We start from the raw sequence: 21,452 nt of genomic DNA on the forward strand, positions 1-21,452 counted from the left end.
CCTGCAACCTGGATGTGCCCTGATAGGGAATCAAATGGAGAACTTTTGGTGCAGGAGACCACGTTCAATCAACTGAGCCACACAGGCCAAGTCTAACACACTGTTGTACAGAGCCAAGTTTGATAGGATTGTCTTCATGCTAGCCCAGTTGATTTAATAAGGTATTAAATCTGCCTCCTTATAGGGACTTAGGGTCCTGACTCCTAACTGTGATTTCATACCTTTCAAACACTTGGATTTTTCATAAGCCTCTGCTCTAACTAGAATTTAGGGATTGATGGGCTTGCCTCTATCAATTCCTGGAGGCAAAGGATAGGAAAACTCTATTTGCTGTCCTTTTCTGGTCTTCCCAGAACTCTCCTAGAACATTGGTCTGGAAGTTCCTGCGTTTCAGTTCACTACTCACCAGAAAGCAAGTACAAAACTCAAGTTTGACTTGTGTTCAATCTCTTAAAACAAAAAACATAGAACGGAGGTAAAGTGTACTTGGTACAATCAGAAATAAATAATCAAGTAGCCAAAATTCACACAAAACCTAACTTGAAAAACACAAGTGCCCTGACCCATATATTTTATCATATATATATATTTTAATATATTTTATTGATTTTTTACAGAGAGGAAGGGAGAGAGATAGAGAGCTAGAAACATTGATGAGAGAGAAACATCGATCAGCTGCCTCCTGCACACCCCCTACTGGGGGATGTGCCCGCAACCCAGGTATATGCCCTTGACCGGAATCGAACCTGGGACCTTTCAGTCCGCAGGCCGACGCTCTATCCACTGAGCCAAACCGGTTTCGGCTATTTTATCATTTTAAAAAACATTTTTATTGATTTCAGAGAGGAAGGGAGAGGGAGAGACAGAAACATCAATGATGAGAGAGAATAATCGATGGGCCGCCTCCTGCATGCCTCACACTGGGGATAGAGCCTGCAACCCAGGCATGTGCACTGACTGGGAATTAAACCGTGACCTCCTGGTTCATAGGTTGACGCTCAACCACTGAGTGATGCCGGCCAGGCTGACCCACATATTATAAAAGGCTTTATGTAAAGCTTGTATCAAAAGATGCCCATTTGTCTTTGAGGATGGAGGGCAACAAGATTACATACAAAAAGTTTTCTTTTATTTGAGGGACTATCTTGTGCTTCATTCAAAAAAAAAAGTTCAGTTTAATTTTTTTGAAGTACTTAGGTAGAAATAGGGGAAATCCACAGAAAAACATAGCAGCAACAACCAGATGGTATCCATTAGCTGGATTTTGAATATTCCTCAACTCCAAGTTCTTGTTAGCTAAAATTATTTTCTAGGTGACTCAATTTCCACAGGTGAATCTTGTTCACAATCAGTATCAAAACCCATAATGACACTTTATTTTGGTTTCACTCTCCTTTTGGCATCTTTATGTTTCTTCCGACAATCCTAGAAAAACATAAAAACATACAAGCCTTTGTGATTCCCTGTTACTTAATGACACATGCCTGGAACTCGGACCAGTGACTGAATTAGGACGGTCTTGTCTCTTCACTTGTACCGTGTGTGTAGCATCAAACAACCTCAAAGTTCCCTTCCAACATTGTAATTCTAAGTGTTTAAATCATGTTCTCAGTTGTCAATCTTTCACCCAAAAGTGGTTAGGGGGTGTCTTAAGGTTCATAGCTTATGCCAATATTCTTACAAAAGGCATCCTATGTAATAAAGAGGTACTATGCAAATTGACCATCACTCCAACACACAAGATGGCCACACCCCATGTGGACACAAATGGACTGCAGGGGAGGGCAGTTAGGGGCAACCAGGTGTGCAGGGGAGGGTAGTTAGGGGCAACCAGGTCGGCAGGGGAGGGCAGTTGGGGGGGACCAGGCCTGCAGGGGAGGACAGTTGGGGGGGACCAGGCCTGAAAGGGAGGGAAGTTGGGGGGACCAGGGCTACAGGGGAGGGCAGTTGGTGGCAACTGGGCTGGCAGGGGAGGGCAGTTGGGGTGATCAGGCCGGCAGGGGAGCAGTTAGGCATTGATCACAGTGTCAGGCAGAAGTGGTCAGGGGCAATCAGGCAGGCAGGCAGTCAAGCGGTTGGAATCCAGCAGTCCCGGATTGTGAGAGGGATCTCAGACTGGAAAGAGTGCAGGCTGGGCTGAGGGCCTCTAGTATATTAATACAAAGATAACAAAGTATCTATTTATGGAGACAATACGAACATACAAATACTCACCATACGCAGGTTGTTTGTTCTGGCTTCCCAAGAATTCCTACTAATATTACCTCCCATTCCTCTCCAGAATAAGTCAGAACCTATTCCAGGAAGATAAAAAAAGATAAGAAAACAAATCACTATAAAAAAGATACTATTCTAGTGCTGGCATTATCAAGGACTTTAATTCCAGTTAGGACCTACAGACAAAACCATCAATTTATGCTAATTTTGAAGTTTTGTTATTATTTTAAAATCATTTTTAATTTTTCAATTACACATCAAATATATTATATTAGTTTCAAGTGTATACCCCGGCGATTAGACCTATAACTTCTTAAGTGAACATCCTGATAAAACTAATACCCATTTGACACCAAAGTTATTAGTGTCAAATACATTACATCCCAGTGACTATTTTGTAACACATATTTCACCCATCGCCCCAACATCCATCCCATCTAGCAACTATCAAAATGTTTTCTGCATCTGTGAGTCTGTTTCTTTTCTTTTCTTTTTGTTGGTCTCTGGTAAACCCAGAAGGCCTGCTGGACAAGTGAAAGAGCTGTAAGCACTTATAAGTCTGTTACTGTTCTTCTTGTTCATTTATTGTTTTTTAGATTCAATTAATTGTTGGTATGTATTTATTACATTTTATTGTTCATATTTTTGATTTTTAAATTTTTTCTTCTTAAAGAAGCCCTTTAACATTTCATGTAATAGAGGTCTTGTTTGGGAAGCTCTTTATCTGTCCTTTGAGTCTAAATGATAGTTTTTTAAAAAATATATTTTATTGGTTTTTTAGAGAGGAAGGGAGAAGGATAGAGTTAGAAACATCAATGAGAGAGAAACATCGATCAGCTGCCTCCTGCACACCCCCTACTGGGGATGTGCCTGCAACCAAGGTACATGCCCTTTAGTGGAACTGAACTTGGGACCCTCCAGTCTGCAGGCTGATGCTCTATCCACTGGGCAAAACTGGTCAGGCCTAAATGATAGTTTTGCTGGATAGAGTATCTTGGTTGTAGGATCTTTTTGGTGTTAAGGAGCATATTAGAGATGTCCCCCATTTTCCAAACTTTGCCCCCCTCAAACCTGCCCCAGCCCCATTCCAGGCAATCACTATAATGCTGTGTCAGTGGGCTGTCTATATAGTCATACTCTGTTCCATGCTTCCATGTCTCTGGACCTATTTTGTTTGTCAGTATATTTTGTTCATTATATTCCACATATAAGTGACATCATGTGATACTTGTCTTTCTCTGACTACCTTATTTTGCTTAGCATAATACTCTCCAGGTCCATTCATGTTGTTGCAAAGCATAAGAGATCCTTGTTTATTTACAACTGCTTAGTATTCCATTGTGTAAATGTACCATAGCTTTTCTATTCACTCATCTACTGATGGGCACTTGGGCTGTTCCAGATTTTAGCTATCTACACTAATAAAAGAGAAAGATGCAAATTGATAGTACCTTTGTGATGCACAGGAGCCAATCAGGAGTATGCAAATTAACCCAACAAAGATAGCGGGTTAGTTTGCATATGCAGGCGCCGAGTGGCATGCTTGCATCGTCGCCATGGCAACAACACAGGCGTTCCACACTGCCCCAGCTGCTCTGGGCCTCTGGGCAGCGTGGGAAGGAGGAAAGGTGGTTCCGGGCCACAGCGAAGGCGACTCCAGCCGGAGCGAAGGCAGTGCCAGCAACCAGGGGAAAGAAAGCCCATTCTTGCACGAATCTTCGTGCATCGGGCCTCTAGTTGTAAATAACACTGCTAGGAACACAGGGATGCATATATTCGTTCTGATTCCTGTTTCGGGATTCTTAAGACACTAGAGGCCCATTGCATGAAGATTTGCACAATAGGCCTTCCTTCCCCTGGCTGCCGGCAAAGATTTTCCTCTGCCAGCAGTTTTCCTGTGGCACCTAGGAACCAGGCCTTTGGTCCGGCCGCAGCAGAGAAGCCAAGCCTCTCCAGTCTTCAGTCTTCGCTCGGCTGGAGCCTTCAGTCTTCACTCTGTGCCTGTATGCAAATTAACCTGGCATGTTTGTTGGGTTAATTTGCATACTCATCCTGATTGGCTGGTGGGTGTAGTGGAATGATGACCAACTTACATATTTCTCTTATATTAGTGTAGATATTCCCAGCAGTGCTTTGCTGGGTCAAATGTCAGTTCCATTTTTTAAAAAAATGTATTTTATTGATTTTTTACAGAGAGGAAGGGAGAGGGATAGAGTTAGAAACATCGATGAGAGAGAAACATCGATCAGCTGCCTCCTGCACACTCCCTACTGGGGATGTGCCCACAACCGATGTACATGCCCTTGACTGGAATCGAACCCGGGACCCTTCAGTCTGACGCTCTATCCACTGAGCCAAACCGGCCAGGGCCCATTTTTTTTTTTTAAAGGAAATTTCATACCGTTTTCCACTGTGGCTGTCCCAGTCTGAATTCCCACCAGCAATGGACTGTTTCCCTTTTCCCCACATCCTCCCCAGTACTTGTTACTTTTTGCAACCTGTAGCAAGTGTGAGGTGACACCTCATTGTCATTTGCATCTCTCTGTTTACTAGCGATGTTGAGCATTTTTTCACATTTCTTGGCCATCCATATGTCCACTTTGGAGAGTGTATATTCAGGTTCTTTACCCATTTTTTAACTGTTCCACCTTCCTTTTGTTGAGTTGTATAAGTTCCTTATATATTTTGGAAATTAATGTACTACCAGCTGTATCATTGACAAATATGTTCTCCCATATATTTGGTTCCCTTTGCATTTTGAGGATGGTTTCTTTTGCCATGCAGAAGCTTTTATGTTTTGATATAGTCCACTTATTTTTTCCTTTGTTTCTCTTGCCCTAGGAGATATATCAGTGAAAATTCTGGTACGTGAGATGTCTGAGATTTTACTGCCTATGTTTACTTCTAAGATTTTTAAGGTTGCGTGCCTTACATTTAAGTGTTTCACCCATTATGAGTTTATATTCTTGTGTCTGGTGTAAGTTGGTGGTGCAGTTTTTTGTTGTTGTTGTTGCATGTACCTGTCCAATTTTCAAAAATCATTTATTAAACAGATGATCTTTACTCCATTGTATGCTCTTGCCTCCTTTGTCCAATATAACTAGACCAAAAAGACATGGGTTTAGCCCTAGCCATGTTGGCCTGTGGACGGAATGATCCTGGGTTTGATTCCAGCCAAGGGCGCACATACCAGGGTTGTGGGAGCAATCCCCAATAGGAGGCTTTGTTCTTGTGACATTACCAGCTGTTTTGATCACAATGACTCTGTAGTATAGTTTGATATCTGCTATTGTGATCCTTTCAACTGTTATACTTTCTCAAGATTGCAGGGGCTATTCTGGGTTGTCTTTGTTTCCATATAAATATTTGGAATACTTGTTCCATATCTGTGATATATGCCAATGGTATTTCAATAGGAATTGCATTGAATCTAGATTCCTTTGGGTAGTATGAACATTTTAATGATGTTCATTCTTCTAATTCATGAACACAGTATATGCTTCAACTCATTTGTATCTTCCTCTATTTCTTTCTTTCATGTCCTATAGTTTTCCAAGTATAGGTCTTTTGCCTTCTTGTTTGAGTTTATTACTAGGTATCTTAATTTTGTTGTTGCAATAAAAAATGGGATTTTTCTTTTTTAGTTTATCTTTTTTGTTAGTTCATTATTGGTGTATAAAAATGCCATAGACCCCAGCCATTGTGGCTAGTGGTTGAGCGTGGACCTATGAACTAGAAGTTGTGGTTTGATTCCTAGTCAGGGCACATGCCTGGTTGTGCCATGGGGTCGGGAGGGGGGGGGGGGGTGGGGGGTGGGGGGGGAGGAGGGTATGTAGGAAGCTGCAGATTAATAATCCTCTCTGATCATTGTTTCTATCTCTTTATCCCTCTCCCTTCCTCTTTCTCTAAAACCAACAAAATAAAAGCAAATTCTAAAAATGACATTTTCAAGTTGGTCCCACAGTTGTGGGTTATTAAGCTGATTGACATAGATTTTCAGATGTTTATTTTGTACCCTGCCACTTTGTCAAACATTTGTAAAAGCTTGTTGTTTTATCGTGGTCGTGTGTTTTCTATGTACCAGGTGTATTGGTTAACAATGAGGATTTTTTTCAATAGATGGAGTTAAATATATGTTCATATATATGCGATTTGATATGTATGCTATTTTGTTGTATTGACAGCAAGCTTCAAAACTTCATGTCAAATTTTCTGAAGGTGTTATCATAGATATTTTACCCTTAAAAATGTTGAATTTTGTGCCAAAAAAAAGAGCATTTGCGGGAAGTTTTAATTCATTATTTTGAAGAAAGTGCTGCTGAATACTTCGGGAAGCTTATGGTAAACATGCTCCATCTCAAGATACCTGTGAACACTGGTTTAAACGCTTTAAAAGTGATGATGTCAATGTGAAAGACAAAGAATATCCAGGTCAGAAAACCAAAAAGTCATCAGTAAAATGTTGCTTCAATGGCACGAAAGAAAGTCTTTTTTTCATTGAATTGTGACTGGCAATGAAAAGTGGATTTATTTCGAGAATCCCAAATGCACAAAAATCATAGTTTGATCCAGGTCAACCATCAACATTGTGTGAGGCCAAATCGCTTCGGAAAGACAATGCTCTGCATTTGGTGGGATCAGGAAGGTGTGGTGTACTATGAGCTTCTAAAAGCAGGTGAAAACATCAATACTGATCACTACAAACAACAAATAATCCATTTGAACCACGCTTTGATCATGAAACGACCAGAATGTTCCAGAAGACACTGCAAAGTAATTTTGCTTCATGATGACGCACCATCACATACTTCAAAACCAGTTAAAGACACGTTAAGAAATCTTGCCTGGGAAGTATTAACCCACCCGCCGTATTCACCAGACCTTGCTCCTTCAGTTTACCACTTGTTCTGATAGATGGCACATGCACTTTCTGAGCAGCACTTCAAAATGTACAAAGAAGTGGAAAACTGGGTCTCTGAATGGTTTGCCACAAATTACCTGAAAGATGGGGGAAATGTGTAGCTAGCGATGGACATTACTTTAAATAAAGCACTTTTGATGTTTCTCTTGAAATTATCCTGTTTTCTTTGATTGCAAAATCCGCATTATTAACTGGTACACCTGGTACAATATCATCATCTGTGAATGAGTTTTCCTTCCTCCTTTCTAATTTAGATGCTTTTTCTTGTCTGATCACTGTGTCTAGGACTTCCAGTACAATGTTGAATAAGAGTGGTGAAAGCAAAAATCCCTGTGTCGTTCCTGACCTTACGGGAAATGGTTTAGTTTTTGTCCATTGAGTATGTTGTTGGCTGTAGGTCTCGTATACATGGCCTTTATTATATTGCGATAACCTCCCTCTCTTCCCACTTTGCTGAATTTTTATCAAAAATAGGTGTTGGATTTTGTCAAATCCTTTTTCTGCATCTATTGATATTACCATGTGGTTTTTATTTCCAAATTTCTTTATGTGATGTATTTCTTTATGTCCCAGCCTCGAATATTGTACCAACCTTGCATCCCTGGAATGAATCACATTGGGTCATGATGTATGGCTATTGTCGTATCTGATTTGCTAATATTTTGTTGAGGATTTTAGCATTTATGTTCATCAGAGATATTGGCCTGTAATTCTCTTTCTTTGTAGTGTCTTTCTCTGGTTTTGAAATTAGGGTATACTGGTCTCATAAACAGAGGCTGGAAGTGTTCCTTCGCCTTGGATTTTCGGAATGGTTTTTGGAGGATAGGTGTTAGTTCTTCTTTGAATGTTTAGTAAATTCCCCTGTGGAATTGCCCCTGTGGAGCAATCTGTTCCCGGACTTGGGTTTGCTGGCAGTGTTTTTGGTAATGCTTCAATTTCATTAGTTGTCATTTATCTATTCAGGTTTTCTGATTCTTCCTGGTTGAGTTTTGATAGATTGTATGCTTCTAGGAAGTTGTCCATTTTGCCTAGGTTTTGGGGCCCCACTGGTTCTTAAAGGCTGAAGTGATGGGGACTTCTCTTCCTGGCACTGGAACCCTGGGCTGAGGGGTGTGATGTGGGGCTGTGACCCCTCACTCCAAAGGGAGGACCTCCGCAGCTGCAATATTCCTCCAGATTTTTATCCACAAGTGGGTGTGGGACCAGCTAATTCTATATCTCCACCCCTCCCACCTACTATTGATGTGGGTTCTTTATATCCTAAGTTGCAGGACTTCCGTTCAGCTAAATTTCCAGTGGCTCTGGAAAATACCTATTCTGTAGTGCAGTTGTATTTTTGATGTGGCTATCAGAAGATGCTAGTACTTATGCCATTAACTTAATCAAAATAATAGGTGTGATTCGGGTCTCCCTTCAGGGCAGCTACTGCACTCCCAGAGGTGCCTGAAATTCCTGGGCACAGACTTCCCTGCTGTAGCTGGAAGAATTTGTGCTATTTAAAAAAATACATTTTGTTCCTTTTTTACAAAATGAAAATGTAGAATTGCAAGGGTTTTATTGTTTGTATACCATTTACTATTATGTAACTTTTATGGTTTATATTTGTACTAGACTTTAAGAAATGAGGTTTCACATGAACTTTTAGGTACTAAAATCATAGGAGTGTTGTGTCTAGCTAGCATCTTCCCAAGTCCTTGAAACTAAAGAAGCTCTTGTTGATGATAATAAATAAGGGAGGTGGTGAAAGGAAACTCTCAGCCCTCTAGAACTGTAATGTCAACATGCATCAGTCTAACAGAGAGGGCTAAGCCATATGACACTGCAAAGGGTTAGGATTTTTGCCGACAGTTCTTACCTGGATGCGTTATTGTATCAGAATGTGCAGTGGAGATTAAAAAAAAAAATGACTTACCAAGAAGTCTTTCATCATTATTAGAGAAAAAAAAAAATCTAGTGGTCTCTTTTGCAGGTAATGATACTTCTCTGAAGAGAGAGAGAGAGAAAGCGAGAGGGAGAGAGACAGACATATATTGGTTGGTTAATTTCTATATTTAAGGATAAATATTTACACTGAAAACATAAATTAACTGTTCCTTAAGTATATTTGCTTTGTGTTTTGCTCATTTTGCTGAGGAAAAGTAACCCAATGCTCTTTCTAGTCAACATTCTTCTCTTCTACTGGAAGCTTTGGTGATGAAGACTTATGTAAGCACACCATGCTCTCCCTTCCCCACGCTGGATGCTGATCCTTTCACCCTACCATTGCTACCCCGTTTACCAATGTTTCCCAGGGGTTGGAAGCCAGCCAGCTGCCATATCCTCTTTCCAGACCAGGGACTTCAGTGTTAGGCTCCCTTGCCTGTGCATAGCATAACCCCCCCCCAGTGCTATCCATATTTCAAGAAAAGGAAATCTGCTCCTCATTACAAAAAGGCTACAGAGCTCTCTAAATAAGCTGAGAGGAGAAAATTAATTTGTCTTGAAACAATAAGCTTCTATTTTTCTAAAGTATTTCTAAAGCATGTAAAACTCAGGTTTTATGAATTATGAAATATACCTGTTCAGATACAATTTGCTTACCCGGGGCTGGACTTCCTGTCATCTGTTTCTTCAGTAACATCGTCCTCTTCGGAACTGCTGTCTTGGAAACGAGGGGCTACCTGCCAGGCAGTCCTACCAGGTTTCACTGTCTCAACTCTATAGGTCTCTGTATCATCGTGACCATAAAAGATGACAGGATTGTAATGAGTAACCAAGTATTTCTGAACATACTCATTTCATTATTTTCACCATGTTAGTATATTTCTACATTTACACTATCTTAATCATTAATTAAGAATAGATAGTATCTTTTGAGATTTTCAAATACTAACTGAGAAGGTACTATCACTTTTTTGGCATTGCTAGGGTAAATTGATAAGGAACATAGCAATATTATAAAAAGATATAAAAACTAAAAGTTTATAAATGGGCATTATAGTTTAAAAAAACAAACAAAAATAAGTGTTGCACCTGTGCTCGCATGAGAAGCCTTAAAAAGAACCCACTGTAGTAAAACCGGATTTTCTTCCTGTTTATTCATAAATGAGGAAAGAGACATATGTACACACTTTCAATTTCCAAAACCTCTTTCTAGAACTGCTGAAAAAGCTACTGCTATAAGCTGCAAACATTCAGTGCATGACCCCAAAACGTTCCAAGTACTTAAAGCACTTGGTTGCTGAGGTGTCTTAGTACTTATTTTAAGACCTTTTTCTCATAATTGGCTCTCATAATTAGAATGAGATATGCAGGACATGTACAATACTGTGTCTTATTTAGAACAATATTTGAAAAACTACTAGACTGTTGCATCTCCTGTTGGAATACCACAGAGCTGGCATTTAATATTTAACAGCTAAATACAGGGATACTATTTTAACTGCTGATCTTTAAAATAGAATCCACTGTAGTTAGGTGTGGACGGATTCTCCTCTATCCTACTTTTCACAATGAAGTTCCAAAAAAGCTGCACTTCCAATCTGAACACTAGGTAAAGAGCAGCCCGAAGGAACAGGGTTTTTTTAAAACATATATTTTTTATACATTTCAGCTAGGGAGGAAGAGGAAGGGAGAGGCTGAAAAATCAATGATGAGACAGAATCATTGATTGGCTGCCTCCTGCACACTTCCTACTGGGGATTGACCCTGCAACACAGGCATGTGCTCTTAACTGGAGTTGAACCTGGGACCCTTTAGTTCCAAGCCGGACACACTAAACCAGCCGTGGGCAAACTACGGCCCAGCCCGTTTGAAATGAATAAAACTTAAAAAAAAAAAAAAAAAAAAGACCGTACCCTTTTATGTAATGATGTTTACTTTGAATTTATATTAGTTCACACAAACACTCCATCCATGCTTTTGTTCAGGCCCTCCAGTCCAGTTGAAGAACCCATTGTGGCCCTCGAGTCAAAAAGTTTGCCCACCCCTGCTAAACACTAAGCCAAACTGGTTAGGGCAAAGGAATAGGGTTTTTAACTTTTGTACCATGTTGGCCTTCAACAGTAACCCCCTGAAATGGAGTAACAGTACTGGTACTGGTATTTTTCTCTAGATTCTGGCAAATCTTCAAGGATAAAGTTTGAAACAACTGGGATATCCATGAAATAGCACATTCACATAAAGCCAAGGTTACCTATTTCTTCCTTTCTCCTACCATATGGTACTGGCTTCTGTAAATAAGTCATGGCTTCTCCAAATGCATTTAAGATATGAAACTATTTATTTATAAAAAATTTTTTTTATTGATTTCAGGGAGGGAGAGGGAGAGAGAGATAAAAACATTGATGATGAGACAGAATCACTGATCCACTGCCTTCTGCATGCCCCACACTGGGGATCGAACCTACAATCTGGGCAGTTGCCCTTGACCGGAAGTGAACCTGGGACCCTTCAGTATGCAGGCCGATGCTCCATCCATTGAGCCAAACCGGCCAGGTCAAGATATGAAATTATTTAAATATATGACTTAGTATACCTCTTCAACAGAAGGTATGCTGCACATTATTCTTTAGCTTCCCTTCATATGTAGAAGTTTGCTCCCTTAAAGCTGAAACGATGTTCTACTGTGTTAAACAGCTCCAGGAACACTGCATTTATGGCCATGTGATATAGAACCTCATATTGTTTAGGTGTGAGAAAAAGTAGTTTCTTCAGCTAATGTTAAATCATTACTCTTAATGTACACTCAGTTAAGTTTAAACTGCCCAGAATGAAAGAGGAAAAAAAGAAAACTACCTTCTTTTACATCTTTTGTGTCTGAATCAAAAAAGGAGAACGTGAACCCGCTGGGCTGCTCGGCCCCCATCGCGGGAGCTGCAGGGACATGCGTTTCCTTTGCTTTCTCTTCATCACAGTCCACACCGGGTGCGTCTTTCTTTCCATGGCTATCCTTTTTAGTTTGGAATATTTCTTTTAAATCCATAGTGATGTCATAATACATTTCTTTAGACACCACAGGTAGCTTCTCAGCCTCCTCTCTTTTCTTCTTCCGCATTGCCTTACTGCATTGACACAGACATGTGCACCACAACGAAACAGTCAGTTTTTGAACAGTCTCCAGGAATCAAGAAAGTAAAACATGGACAACTTTAATTCCATCCTTTCAAAAACCAGTAGGATCCACATATATAAAACTTTACTTACAACAGCACAATCATACTCTATCACTTAACCTGTGAACTACGATTCAGAAAGTACACCTAAGATATCAGCTTTGAGCAAGAAAACTCACTTCCTGTGCCTCCGTTATCTCATCTGTAAAATGAACATGTTAAACCAGGGGACTTCTAAGGCGTTTCCAGTTCTAAAGTTCTGTAACTTTTACAAAACTGGTGTAAAAGAATTTAGGCATAATTCTGTTTTAGAAATGAATCATAAACATGCTAAGTCTAGTTTGTTTCGGGATGAAATTTGTATATTACCATAGACCTGCTCTATACTTAGGAATATGCTTTTCTCTTTGATCTTAGATAAAAAGTTACACGGCAGTTTCCAATATCAACTTTTTAGCTAATAAAAGATTAAAATCCTTCCTAGTAGAGCTGACTCTATATATCAGGAGTAATATCGGGCCAAACATTTAATTATATTACTAAAATAGTAAGTGAACAAGATGTCTTAAATGATCATCTTATTATTGGTGGAGATTATCTCATAGTAAGAAATTTTTAATGCTTCCAATCTAGCTACAATTTAAGACAGCTATGCCTCCAATGATAACAAACGCTATAAAAAATGGCCTCCTTAAGACAGTCCTAAGTGATTACCCTTGAGCTAGGATGGAGTGGTTTTCAAGTGTTCCAAAGATCCCTTGATACTTTTCTCTAAGAGGTGGGATGAATTCCCCCATTCCTTGAGTGTGGGCTGGACTCTACCTCTTTACCTAATGGAATAAGGCAGATGTGGTAGTGTGTGACTACTGATACTAAGGTCATAGAAGGCCCTTTGATTTCCTCCTTGCTCTTTCCCTTTTCTGGTCACTGCATTTGGGGAACAGCTACCATGCTGTGAGGGAATTCAAATAGGTAAGTGGAGAGGCCAATGAGGCAAGGAAGTGAGGCTTCCTGCCAACAGCCATGTGCCTGATCCATCTTGCAAGCAGATCTCAAGCCTTCAGATACTATAGTCCTAGCTGGCATCTTGACTCCAACCTCTGGAGAACCCTGAGCCAGAACTACCTAGTGAAGCACTCTCAAATTCCTGACCCAGAGAAATTAGAACCTAACATATTGCTTGCGGTTTCAAGCTGTTGAGTTTTGAGGCAATTTTTAACATGGCAATACACAACTGATACAGATTTGGGGACCTAAAAGAGACGTAGAAGTGGCTTCAGAGCCCGAGCAATGGGCAGAAATTGGTAGGTCAGTGAGGGTGTTAGCAAAAGCCTGCAGACCCTTAAGAAGACTGTTACTAGGAATTATATGGCCACTGAAGAGGCTGTAGGAAGGTTGTGCTGAAAAATGAGTGCTATTGGAAATGCAGGAAAGGGGATCCTCCTATGCAGGGGCAGAAAGGTCAGTAACACTGTCACCTTTATTAACATGGGAAGTAGAAATGTATCTAATGAGCAGGTGATCTAGCTAAGGAGATGTCCAGGAAGGTGATGAAGTCATTTGCTGGTTTCTGCTTGCTGTTTACCATAAAATCTGAGCAGGGACAGTGAAACTAGAGAAAAAAATTTTGTCAGGAACCAGGATCTCATGGTTTTAAAGACTCCTAATCTCAAGAAGACAAATGACATGAAATTTAATAAATGGCTTCTAAGCAAAGATCAAATCTAAGACTCTCAGAAAAAGATAATCTAAGCAGGTGTGGGCAAACTATGGCACACGGGCTAAATCCAGGTTGCTGTCTATATAAGTACCACAAGTTAAGAATATTTTTTATAGTTTAAAATGGTTGGAAAAAGAACTAAAAGATGATTTCGTGACATTCATACATAATATGTAACAGGTGTGTCTTTCTCATAGTTTTGCTACAAAGGCAGAGTGACTGCAGCAGACCATCTGACCCTTAGCAGAAAAGTATGTACACTCCATTCTATGTATAAGACAAATTGTCTGATTAAGACACTACACAGCCGAAACCGGTTTGGCTCAGTGGATGGAGCGTCGGCTTGCGGACTGAAAGGTCCCAGGTTCGATTCCGGTCAAGGGCATGTACCTGGGTTGCGGGCACATCTCCAGTAGGAGAAGTGCAGGAGGCAGCTGATCGATGTTTCTCTCTCATCGATGTTTCTGACTCTCTATCTCTCTCCCTTCCTCTCTGTAAAATATCAATAAAATATATTTAAAAAAAAAAAAAGACACTACACAGAGCTCAGAAACTTCAACTGTTCCAATAATAAGCCTTAAAAGGAGTTTAAAGATGATGTCTCTTAGCAGAAGACTACAGTACCAAAAAAAAAGCTGACCTCAAAATGATTTCTAATGTGGCTTTTGTCTAATGGAATGAACCCCAAGAATATTCACAGGAGACTCACGAATATTTTAAGAGGATGATACTAAAAGAAACACCTCTAGCTAGAATAGCTAAGTACAAAGACAGTCAACAACAAAGAGGCTTTCAGACTCCCATATTTCTACAAGCAGGCTGAGATAATTACTCAGCTCTGGCCACGTAGTTCTGTTGGTTAGGATGTTGTCCGGATATGCCAAGGTTGTGGGTTCAATGTCCTGTCAGGGCACATACAAAAATCAACCAATGAAAGCATAAATAAGTGGAACAATAAATTGATGTCTCTCTCTCAAATCAATATATAGAAAAGGATGACGCAAAAGGCAGAGTCAAGAACTATGGAGAATTATTCTAATAAAAGATCTCGCGACATTTGGCTGCCTAAATTTCAGAGCTCCTATGGACCAGTGACTCCTTCTGCCTGCTGTTTTCTTATAGTAGTGCTTACATTAGATTGGTTAATCTATGCTCATTCCACCATGACATGTTCCCAGGTCTTCTAATCAAAAGGCCTCACTCAAGGTGCTGTACTAAAACAGGTAACCCGATCTGCACTTAGATCTTATTTGGGGGACAACATCCTGGATTTTAAATTAATAATGTAAAGAGCTGAGACTTCTGGGGGACTCTAGAGAGGAGGAGAAAATATTCTGCATGTGGTAGGAATGTAAACAATTTGTGGCCAGAGGGTGAATTGTCCTGGTTTTAAATATGTCCACAAATACCTCAATACTTTTCTCTTCAAGAGATGGCACTTAAACTCCCCATGAAAGTATTGGTTGACAGTGACTTGGTTCAAGAAAATTAAATAAGCCCTAGCCGGTTTGGCTCAGTGGATAGAGCATCAGCCTGTGGACTGAAGGATCCCAGGTTTGATTCCATTAAAAGGCACATGCCCAGTTTGTGGGCTCGATCCCAAGTGTAGGGCTTGCAGGAGGCAGCTGATCAATGATTCTCTCTCATCATCAATGTTTCTATCTCTTCCTCCCTCTCCCTCCCTCTGTGAAATCAGTATATATATTTAAAAAAAAAAGAAAGAAGATTAAATAAGACTGATGTATCAGTGTGTGACTTCTAAGATTAGGTCATAAAATACACTATGGCTTCCTCCTCTGTTTTCAGTCACGTGGTCTGGGGAAGCCAGCTGACAAGTTACAAGGGCACTTAAGCTGTCTATTAGAGGCCAACAAAGTAAGGAATTAGCTAACAGACATGTGAATGAGCCATCTGGGAAGCAGACCCTACAGGCTCAGTTAAACCTTCAGAGACCGAAGCCTCAGGCAATGTTTTGACTGTAACCTCCTTTTAAAAATATGTTTTTATTAATTTTAGAGCAAGAGGAAGGGAGAAGAGAAATATGGATGTGAGAATAAAAGTCGATTGGCTGCCTCGCACACGTAACCTGACCAGAGATTAAGCCTGCAACCTGGGCATGTGCCCTGACCAGGAACCGAACTGGCACCCGAACCAGCAACCTTTGGTGTATGGGATGACGCTAAAACAACTGAGTGACACCAGCCAGGGCTTGACTGCAACCTCTTAAGAAACCCTGGCCAGAACCACTTAAAGCTTCTCCCAAATTCTGGACATAGGAAAACTTTGAGATAATAAATGTTTTTAGTGTAAAGGTGCTAAGTTTTGGCCAAATTGTTATGCATCAATAGATAATAAGCCTATACGTAAATAAAAACTAATATATTATACAAAATATCCCCTACTTATGTACCATTGTGATAACCTTAAATAACATACAAAATTTTTATATTGCAGGGAATATTTATATTGGTTCTACTTTGGTTTGATATGTGATTCTTTTTAAAAGTAACCTTTAATTTTAGAATAATTTTAGATTTACAAAAAAAGTTGAAAAGTGGTGTTCACCTAGTTTCTTCTCATAGTATCACCTTATATAACTATAGTACAATTACCAAAATTAAAAGGTTAATGTTTTTGCATTACTATAAACGGAACTCAAACTTTATTTTCATTTCACTAGTTTCTCTACAAATGTCATTTTTGTTCCGGGATTTAGTTCAGGATACCACATGTTTTTAGTGGTAAGGCAGGGGGAGTTACTGTTTGCCTCATGTATTTGGCACATTTAACAAACTGACAGCATATTTATAGGAAAGAGAAGCTCCTACCACACTAGAGTAGTGGACTGAATGGTTGTTCCCCAGAAGACATGTTCAGGCCCTAAACCCTGGAACCTGTGAGTATTACCTTCGTTGGAAAAAGGACTTGGTGGTTAAGGACCAGGCAACAAAGAGACTATCCAGGATTATCCAGGTCAGCCCTAAACGCAATCATCCATATAATAAGGCACAAAGACGATATACAAACAGAAAAGAGGAGGAGGCCATGTGAGGGTGGAGGCAAAGGACGAAGCAATGTAGCCACAAGCCAAAGAATACCATGGACTGCTGGCAGGCACCCAAGGCTGAGAAAGATGTGAAATGATTTCACACTGAATCTTCAGAAGGAATGCAGCCTTGCCATTAACTGTGATTTCAGAATCCTAGCCTTGGGAAACCAAGATGGCGGCACAGGTAAACACCGGAAATTGCTGCCTTGCACAACCACTTCAAAAATACAACTAAGCCCTGACCGGTTTGGCTCAGTGGATAGAGCGTCAGCCTGCGGACTCAAGGGTCCCAGGTTTGATTCCAGTCAAGGGCATGTACCTTGGTTGCGGGCACATCCCCAGTAGGGAGTGTGCAGGAGGCAGCTGATCGATGTTTCTCTCTCATCGATGTTTCTAACTCTCTATCCCTCTCCCTTCCTCTCTGTAAAAAATCAATAAAATATATTAAAAAAAAGAAAAAAAAAAGAAAAAGTTTGCATTTAAAAAATTAAAATACAACTAAAAGACAAAACGGACATCATCCAGAACCACAGGAAGGCTGGCTGAGTGGAAATTCTACAACTAGAAAGAAAGAGAAAAGCACACCGAGACTCAGAGGTACGGAGGCGCATGTGGAAAGGGCTGGCAACTGAGGATACAGTTGTCTATTTCAATGGGGTGGGAGTCTCAAGCTCCCGACTGCTCTGAACTCCAGTTCCGGGCCAATCTCTGGGGACCCAGACTCATACAGGGAGAAACTGAACTGTCTGGCATCGGGCGGAACTCAAGGGCAGCTTTCTCTCAGAGGCGCTTACAGTGATTACCGCGGGACACTGAGACCGGGGGCCTCTAAGGGCAGGACTGAGGATCAGTTATAGCTGTTTTCTCTGCCCTGTTGATTCCCTGAGACCCCGCCCCACCCGAGCTGTGCACAAAGGCTTTTGCATATGAATGGCCTGGCCCTTTGCAATCTAAAATTACCTAACAAACTGCAGCTGGGTCAGAGACCCAGAACTTCCAAAAGAAGGCCCAAGACCCCACAGCAGCTTGCATTGATTCACAGCTGGGCCTCATCTGGGCACCTCCAAATCCCAAACAAAGAAGTGGAATCTGCAGATCTCTCCACAGCTCCTGCTGGGTAGCCTCAGGCAGAGGCTAAATTAGCACCACCTTAGAGATCCGAGAGCCAGTGTACCCAGTGGTCAGAGTGGGACTATCCAGATTACAACTCCTCAGATCCATAAGGGACACACTCAGGGGGCAGACTCAGTGAGCACCAAAGCCCCACTGAAGCAAGTCTTGCCCCAGAAGGGTGTCTCCAGCACGAATTTCTCCCATTGTAGACACAGCTGATTCTCACAGCCAATTGGCCTGGAGGTCAATTCCTCCCAGTGATACCTACAACAATCAAGGCTTAACTACAAGAAGCCCACAAAGGGGTGCACCAAGATTGTCCACCTCAGGTAATTGGGGAGGCTGAGCCACTGGGCCCTATAGGACACCTAGCACACAAAGCCACTCTATCAACACAGAATCCTAGCCTTCAAAACTGTGAGAAAATACTTGCCGGGAGCCGGTCCATGCTTCTTGTTTCAAGGGACCTGGCATATATGGCATACTGTTCTTAATATGTTTGCTCAGCTTCTTGGCACTATGTGTTTTAACCAAGGTCTCTGAGAAAGGTTGTTTCCCCAGGTATGGATTTTCCCCTGAAGTTAGGGAGGGAATAAAACCTCTTAACTAAGTGCCAGGGGGGTAATTAATCACTTTAACTACGAACAATCATGCTTAAGCTACATAATCTTTACTCCCTGGAATGAAGAAACACCCTAACCTTTGGAATAGAGATTGATAGGATTGGAATCAACTGGTATAAATACAGATGTAACAAGACAGAACTTAGAAGACAGAACCTACACAGAACCTAGAGACAGAAGAACTTCACTGGAGAGAACATGGCAAAAGATCCTGGACAGAAACTGGCAACAGAACCTAGAGACAGAACCTAGCGAGAGAACATGGCAAAAGATCCTGGACAGAAACTGGCCACAAAACCTAGAGACAGAACCTAGCGAGAGAACCTGGCTGAAGAACCTAGAGATAGAACCTGGCTACAGAACCTGGATAGAACATGGCAAGAGAACCTGACTAGAACCTGGTGACAGAACCTGGCTGGAGAACCTAGCGAGGGAACATGGCTACAGAACCTCGCTGGAGAACCTAGCAAGAGAACATGGACACAGAACCTGGCTGGAGATCCTAACCAGAACTTCGCTGGAGATCCAGACCAGAACTTCGCTGGAGATCCTGGCTAGAGATCCTGGCTAGGCTGCTGATCAACTGAACGTTGTCTCTGTGTCATTCCTTCTTCGCCGACTCCGTCTACACCTTTGGGAACCCCTGGCCCTGCTGGGGTTGGACCCCAGCAAATACTTTTTGTGGTTTTAAGCTACCAAGTTTGTGGTAATCTGTTACAGCAGCTACAAGAAACTGATGTGCATAGGAGGCACCATGCTAGAGCAGGAGCACACATTATCCTTCACATGCATGACATTCCTGTGCCCAAGGTAAGGCTCTCTCCACCACACTCATAACTCCAGTCCTTTTTCTCCCCTGGTCGTAAAGTAAACACAGTGGAGACCAATGGATGCGATATTCATTACTATTGACTTTTCTCTTTGTTTGCAGTGAGATTAATTCACATAGAACTGCTACTAAAAGAAGGAGCTTGACTTACCTTTCTTTTGGTTTATCATCTCTCTTTTTTTCATAATTGGCATGGTCATGCCTTGTTGGATCATAGTGTATGATGTCCCTATGTAAAAAAAGGAGTGATAAGTTGGAAGAGATAAATCAGAAAACAAATGCAAAAAGTTAATAGCAAATTATAATTCAACACCAGAGCCATTCCACTTTTTGAGCAAGACAATGCTATATGATATCAAAGAAAAATCTCATTAGAAATAATATTTTAAATTATTACTTTTAAGTTTCTCTGGATCTTTCTGTTAATATTAAACATTATTTTAAACATACTAAAATATATAGAGATAAAAAGACACACTATTAGGGTCTGCATAAAATATTTCAGTGGGTAAAGCAAGGGAAAGTGAGTAAAGGCAGAGAAAAGAAAGCTGGCATATGTTGGTAATACAGAGGCTGGTATACACGGATTTCATTACACTAGTTTCTCTAAATTACATGTTTAAAATTATCCATGAGAAAGAATTGTATTGATAACACTTAATGGAAGCAATGCTACTATGATATCTAAGAGCATAGGCATAGAAATTATTTTAGATTAATTCCTTAAAATTGAATCACTGGGTCAAAGGCAGGTATATTTTTAAAGGTCTGATACATCCTGCCACAGGCCACCTCAGCAAGTTTAAAATGGCCTCGTTTTAAACTGAGTTCAGGAAGGCATTTGTAGCAAAGAAAAAAAAGGTGGAATGGGATAGGACATAAACCGTACTTAAATTTCTTAGCAGGTACTGATCCTTTGCTTGCAGAATTGCTTAAGTTGGTTTGCAAAATACTCTGCACAATATTTAAGGCTTTCAACTTTTCTGCAGCGAGCTCTTCTTTCTCAGTAGTTTTCTTTTCGTTTACGTCTTAAAGGGAAACGGATAATTAGTGATCTCTTGGCAAATGTAACTTGAGGAGTCTCACTCATCAAATACTTATCAATCACCTAAACACATTAAGATAGGCAGAAAAAAAAGTGAAAACTCATTTTGCTAATAATCTCCCTATCCCCAAGACCCTCAACGCCACAGTGTACTCAGGAGTTGCATGGCCAGCTAACAAAAATTCTCACTTTTATTTGTAATTATAAAAACTGAATCTGTATTTAATGGTTTTCATTGGCACATGTAACAGTTTTTAAGGTAAAGACTGACAACTGTATAGAAAGATACCAATTACAAAACTAAAGTTATTCCAGACTGAGTTATTAACATTTTAAACTTTAACCTAAATTACACCTAAAAGTGAAAGATGGTGATTCTATTGACGAATATATTTCAGTAGACAGCTGTGCCAGCTTTTGATACAGTCATCAATATTGCAGGAGGAGAGCCCAAGGTCCATATGCACAGGGCATCATGGAAGGAGATAGCTGCTACCCTCAGTTACAGAAAAAGACACTTATCAGGGAGGAAAGTTAAGCAGCTACTTTGGATTACAGATATAAGCCTTAACCCTTTGCGGTCCAATTTTATTTTTGGAAATCAAACAGTCTGGTCCAAATTAATTGACAGGATTGAATGTTGAACCGGTTTGCAGTGTCGACCTCAGCCTCGATGCTGGACCTGCTCCCAGCACCTGGCCTGTCGAGTCAGCCTCCACATTGGACCGAAAAGGGTTAAAGACCCTTTCAACTTTTTCAGGATATAAACCAAAACAGAAACTAAAACAAAACACTGATTTGAAAAAATTACCAAGAGAGATGTCCCAAAACTTTCTAAGGGT

The 21,452-nt window shown here is 40.6% G+C and overlaps 1 protein-coding gene and 1 pseudogene across 1 annotated transcript in view; both read right to left on the reverse strand.

The window, feature by feature from the left end:
* Positions 1-805: 805 nt before the first annotated feature.
* NOL8 (nucleolar protein 8) overlaps positions 806-21,452 on the reverse strand; it is a 47,082-nt gene continuing 26,435 nt past the window's right edge. The window contains exons 11-17 of the mRNA XM_059656277.1: positions 20,455-20,593; positions 19,717-19,794; positions 11,915-12,180; positions 9,719-9,845; positions 9,051-9,121; positions 2,215-2,294; positions 806-1,425 (exon numbers count right to left, since the gene is read on the reverse strand). Coding sequence (XP_059512260.1) covers positions 1,375-1,425; positions 2,215-2,294; positions 9,051-9,121; positions 9,719-9,845; positions 11,915-12,180; positions 19,717-19,794; positions 20,455-20,593 — 812 coding nt within the window. The 3' untranslated portion in view covers positions 806-1,374. The remainder of the gene's footprint in view (positions 1,426-2,214; positions 2,295-9,050; positions 9,122-9,718; positions 9,846-11,914; positions 12,181-19,716; positions 19,795-20,454; positions 20,594-21,452) is intronic.
* On the reverse strand, positions 2,713-2,770 carry LOC132212883 (U7 small nuclear RNA; annotated as a pseudogene).

The sequence above is a fragment of the Myotis daubentonii genome, chromosome 11, assembly GCF_963259705.1.
Source record: "Myotis daubentonii chromosome 11, mMyoDau2.1, whole genome shotgun sequence".
Classification (NCBI taxonomy): Eukaryota; Metazoa; Chordata; class Mammalia; order Chiroptera; family Vespertilionidae; genus Myotis; species Myotis daubentonii.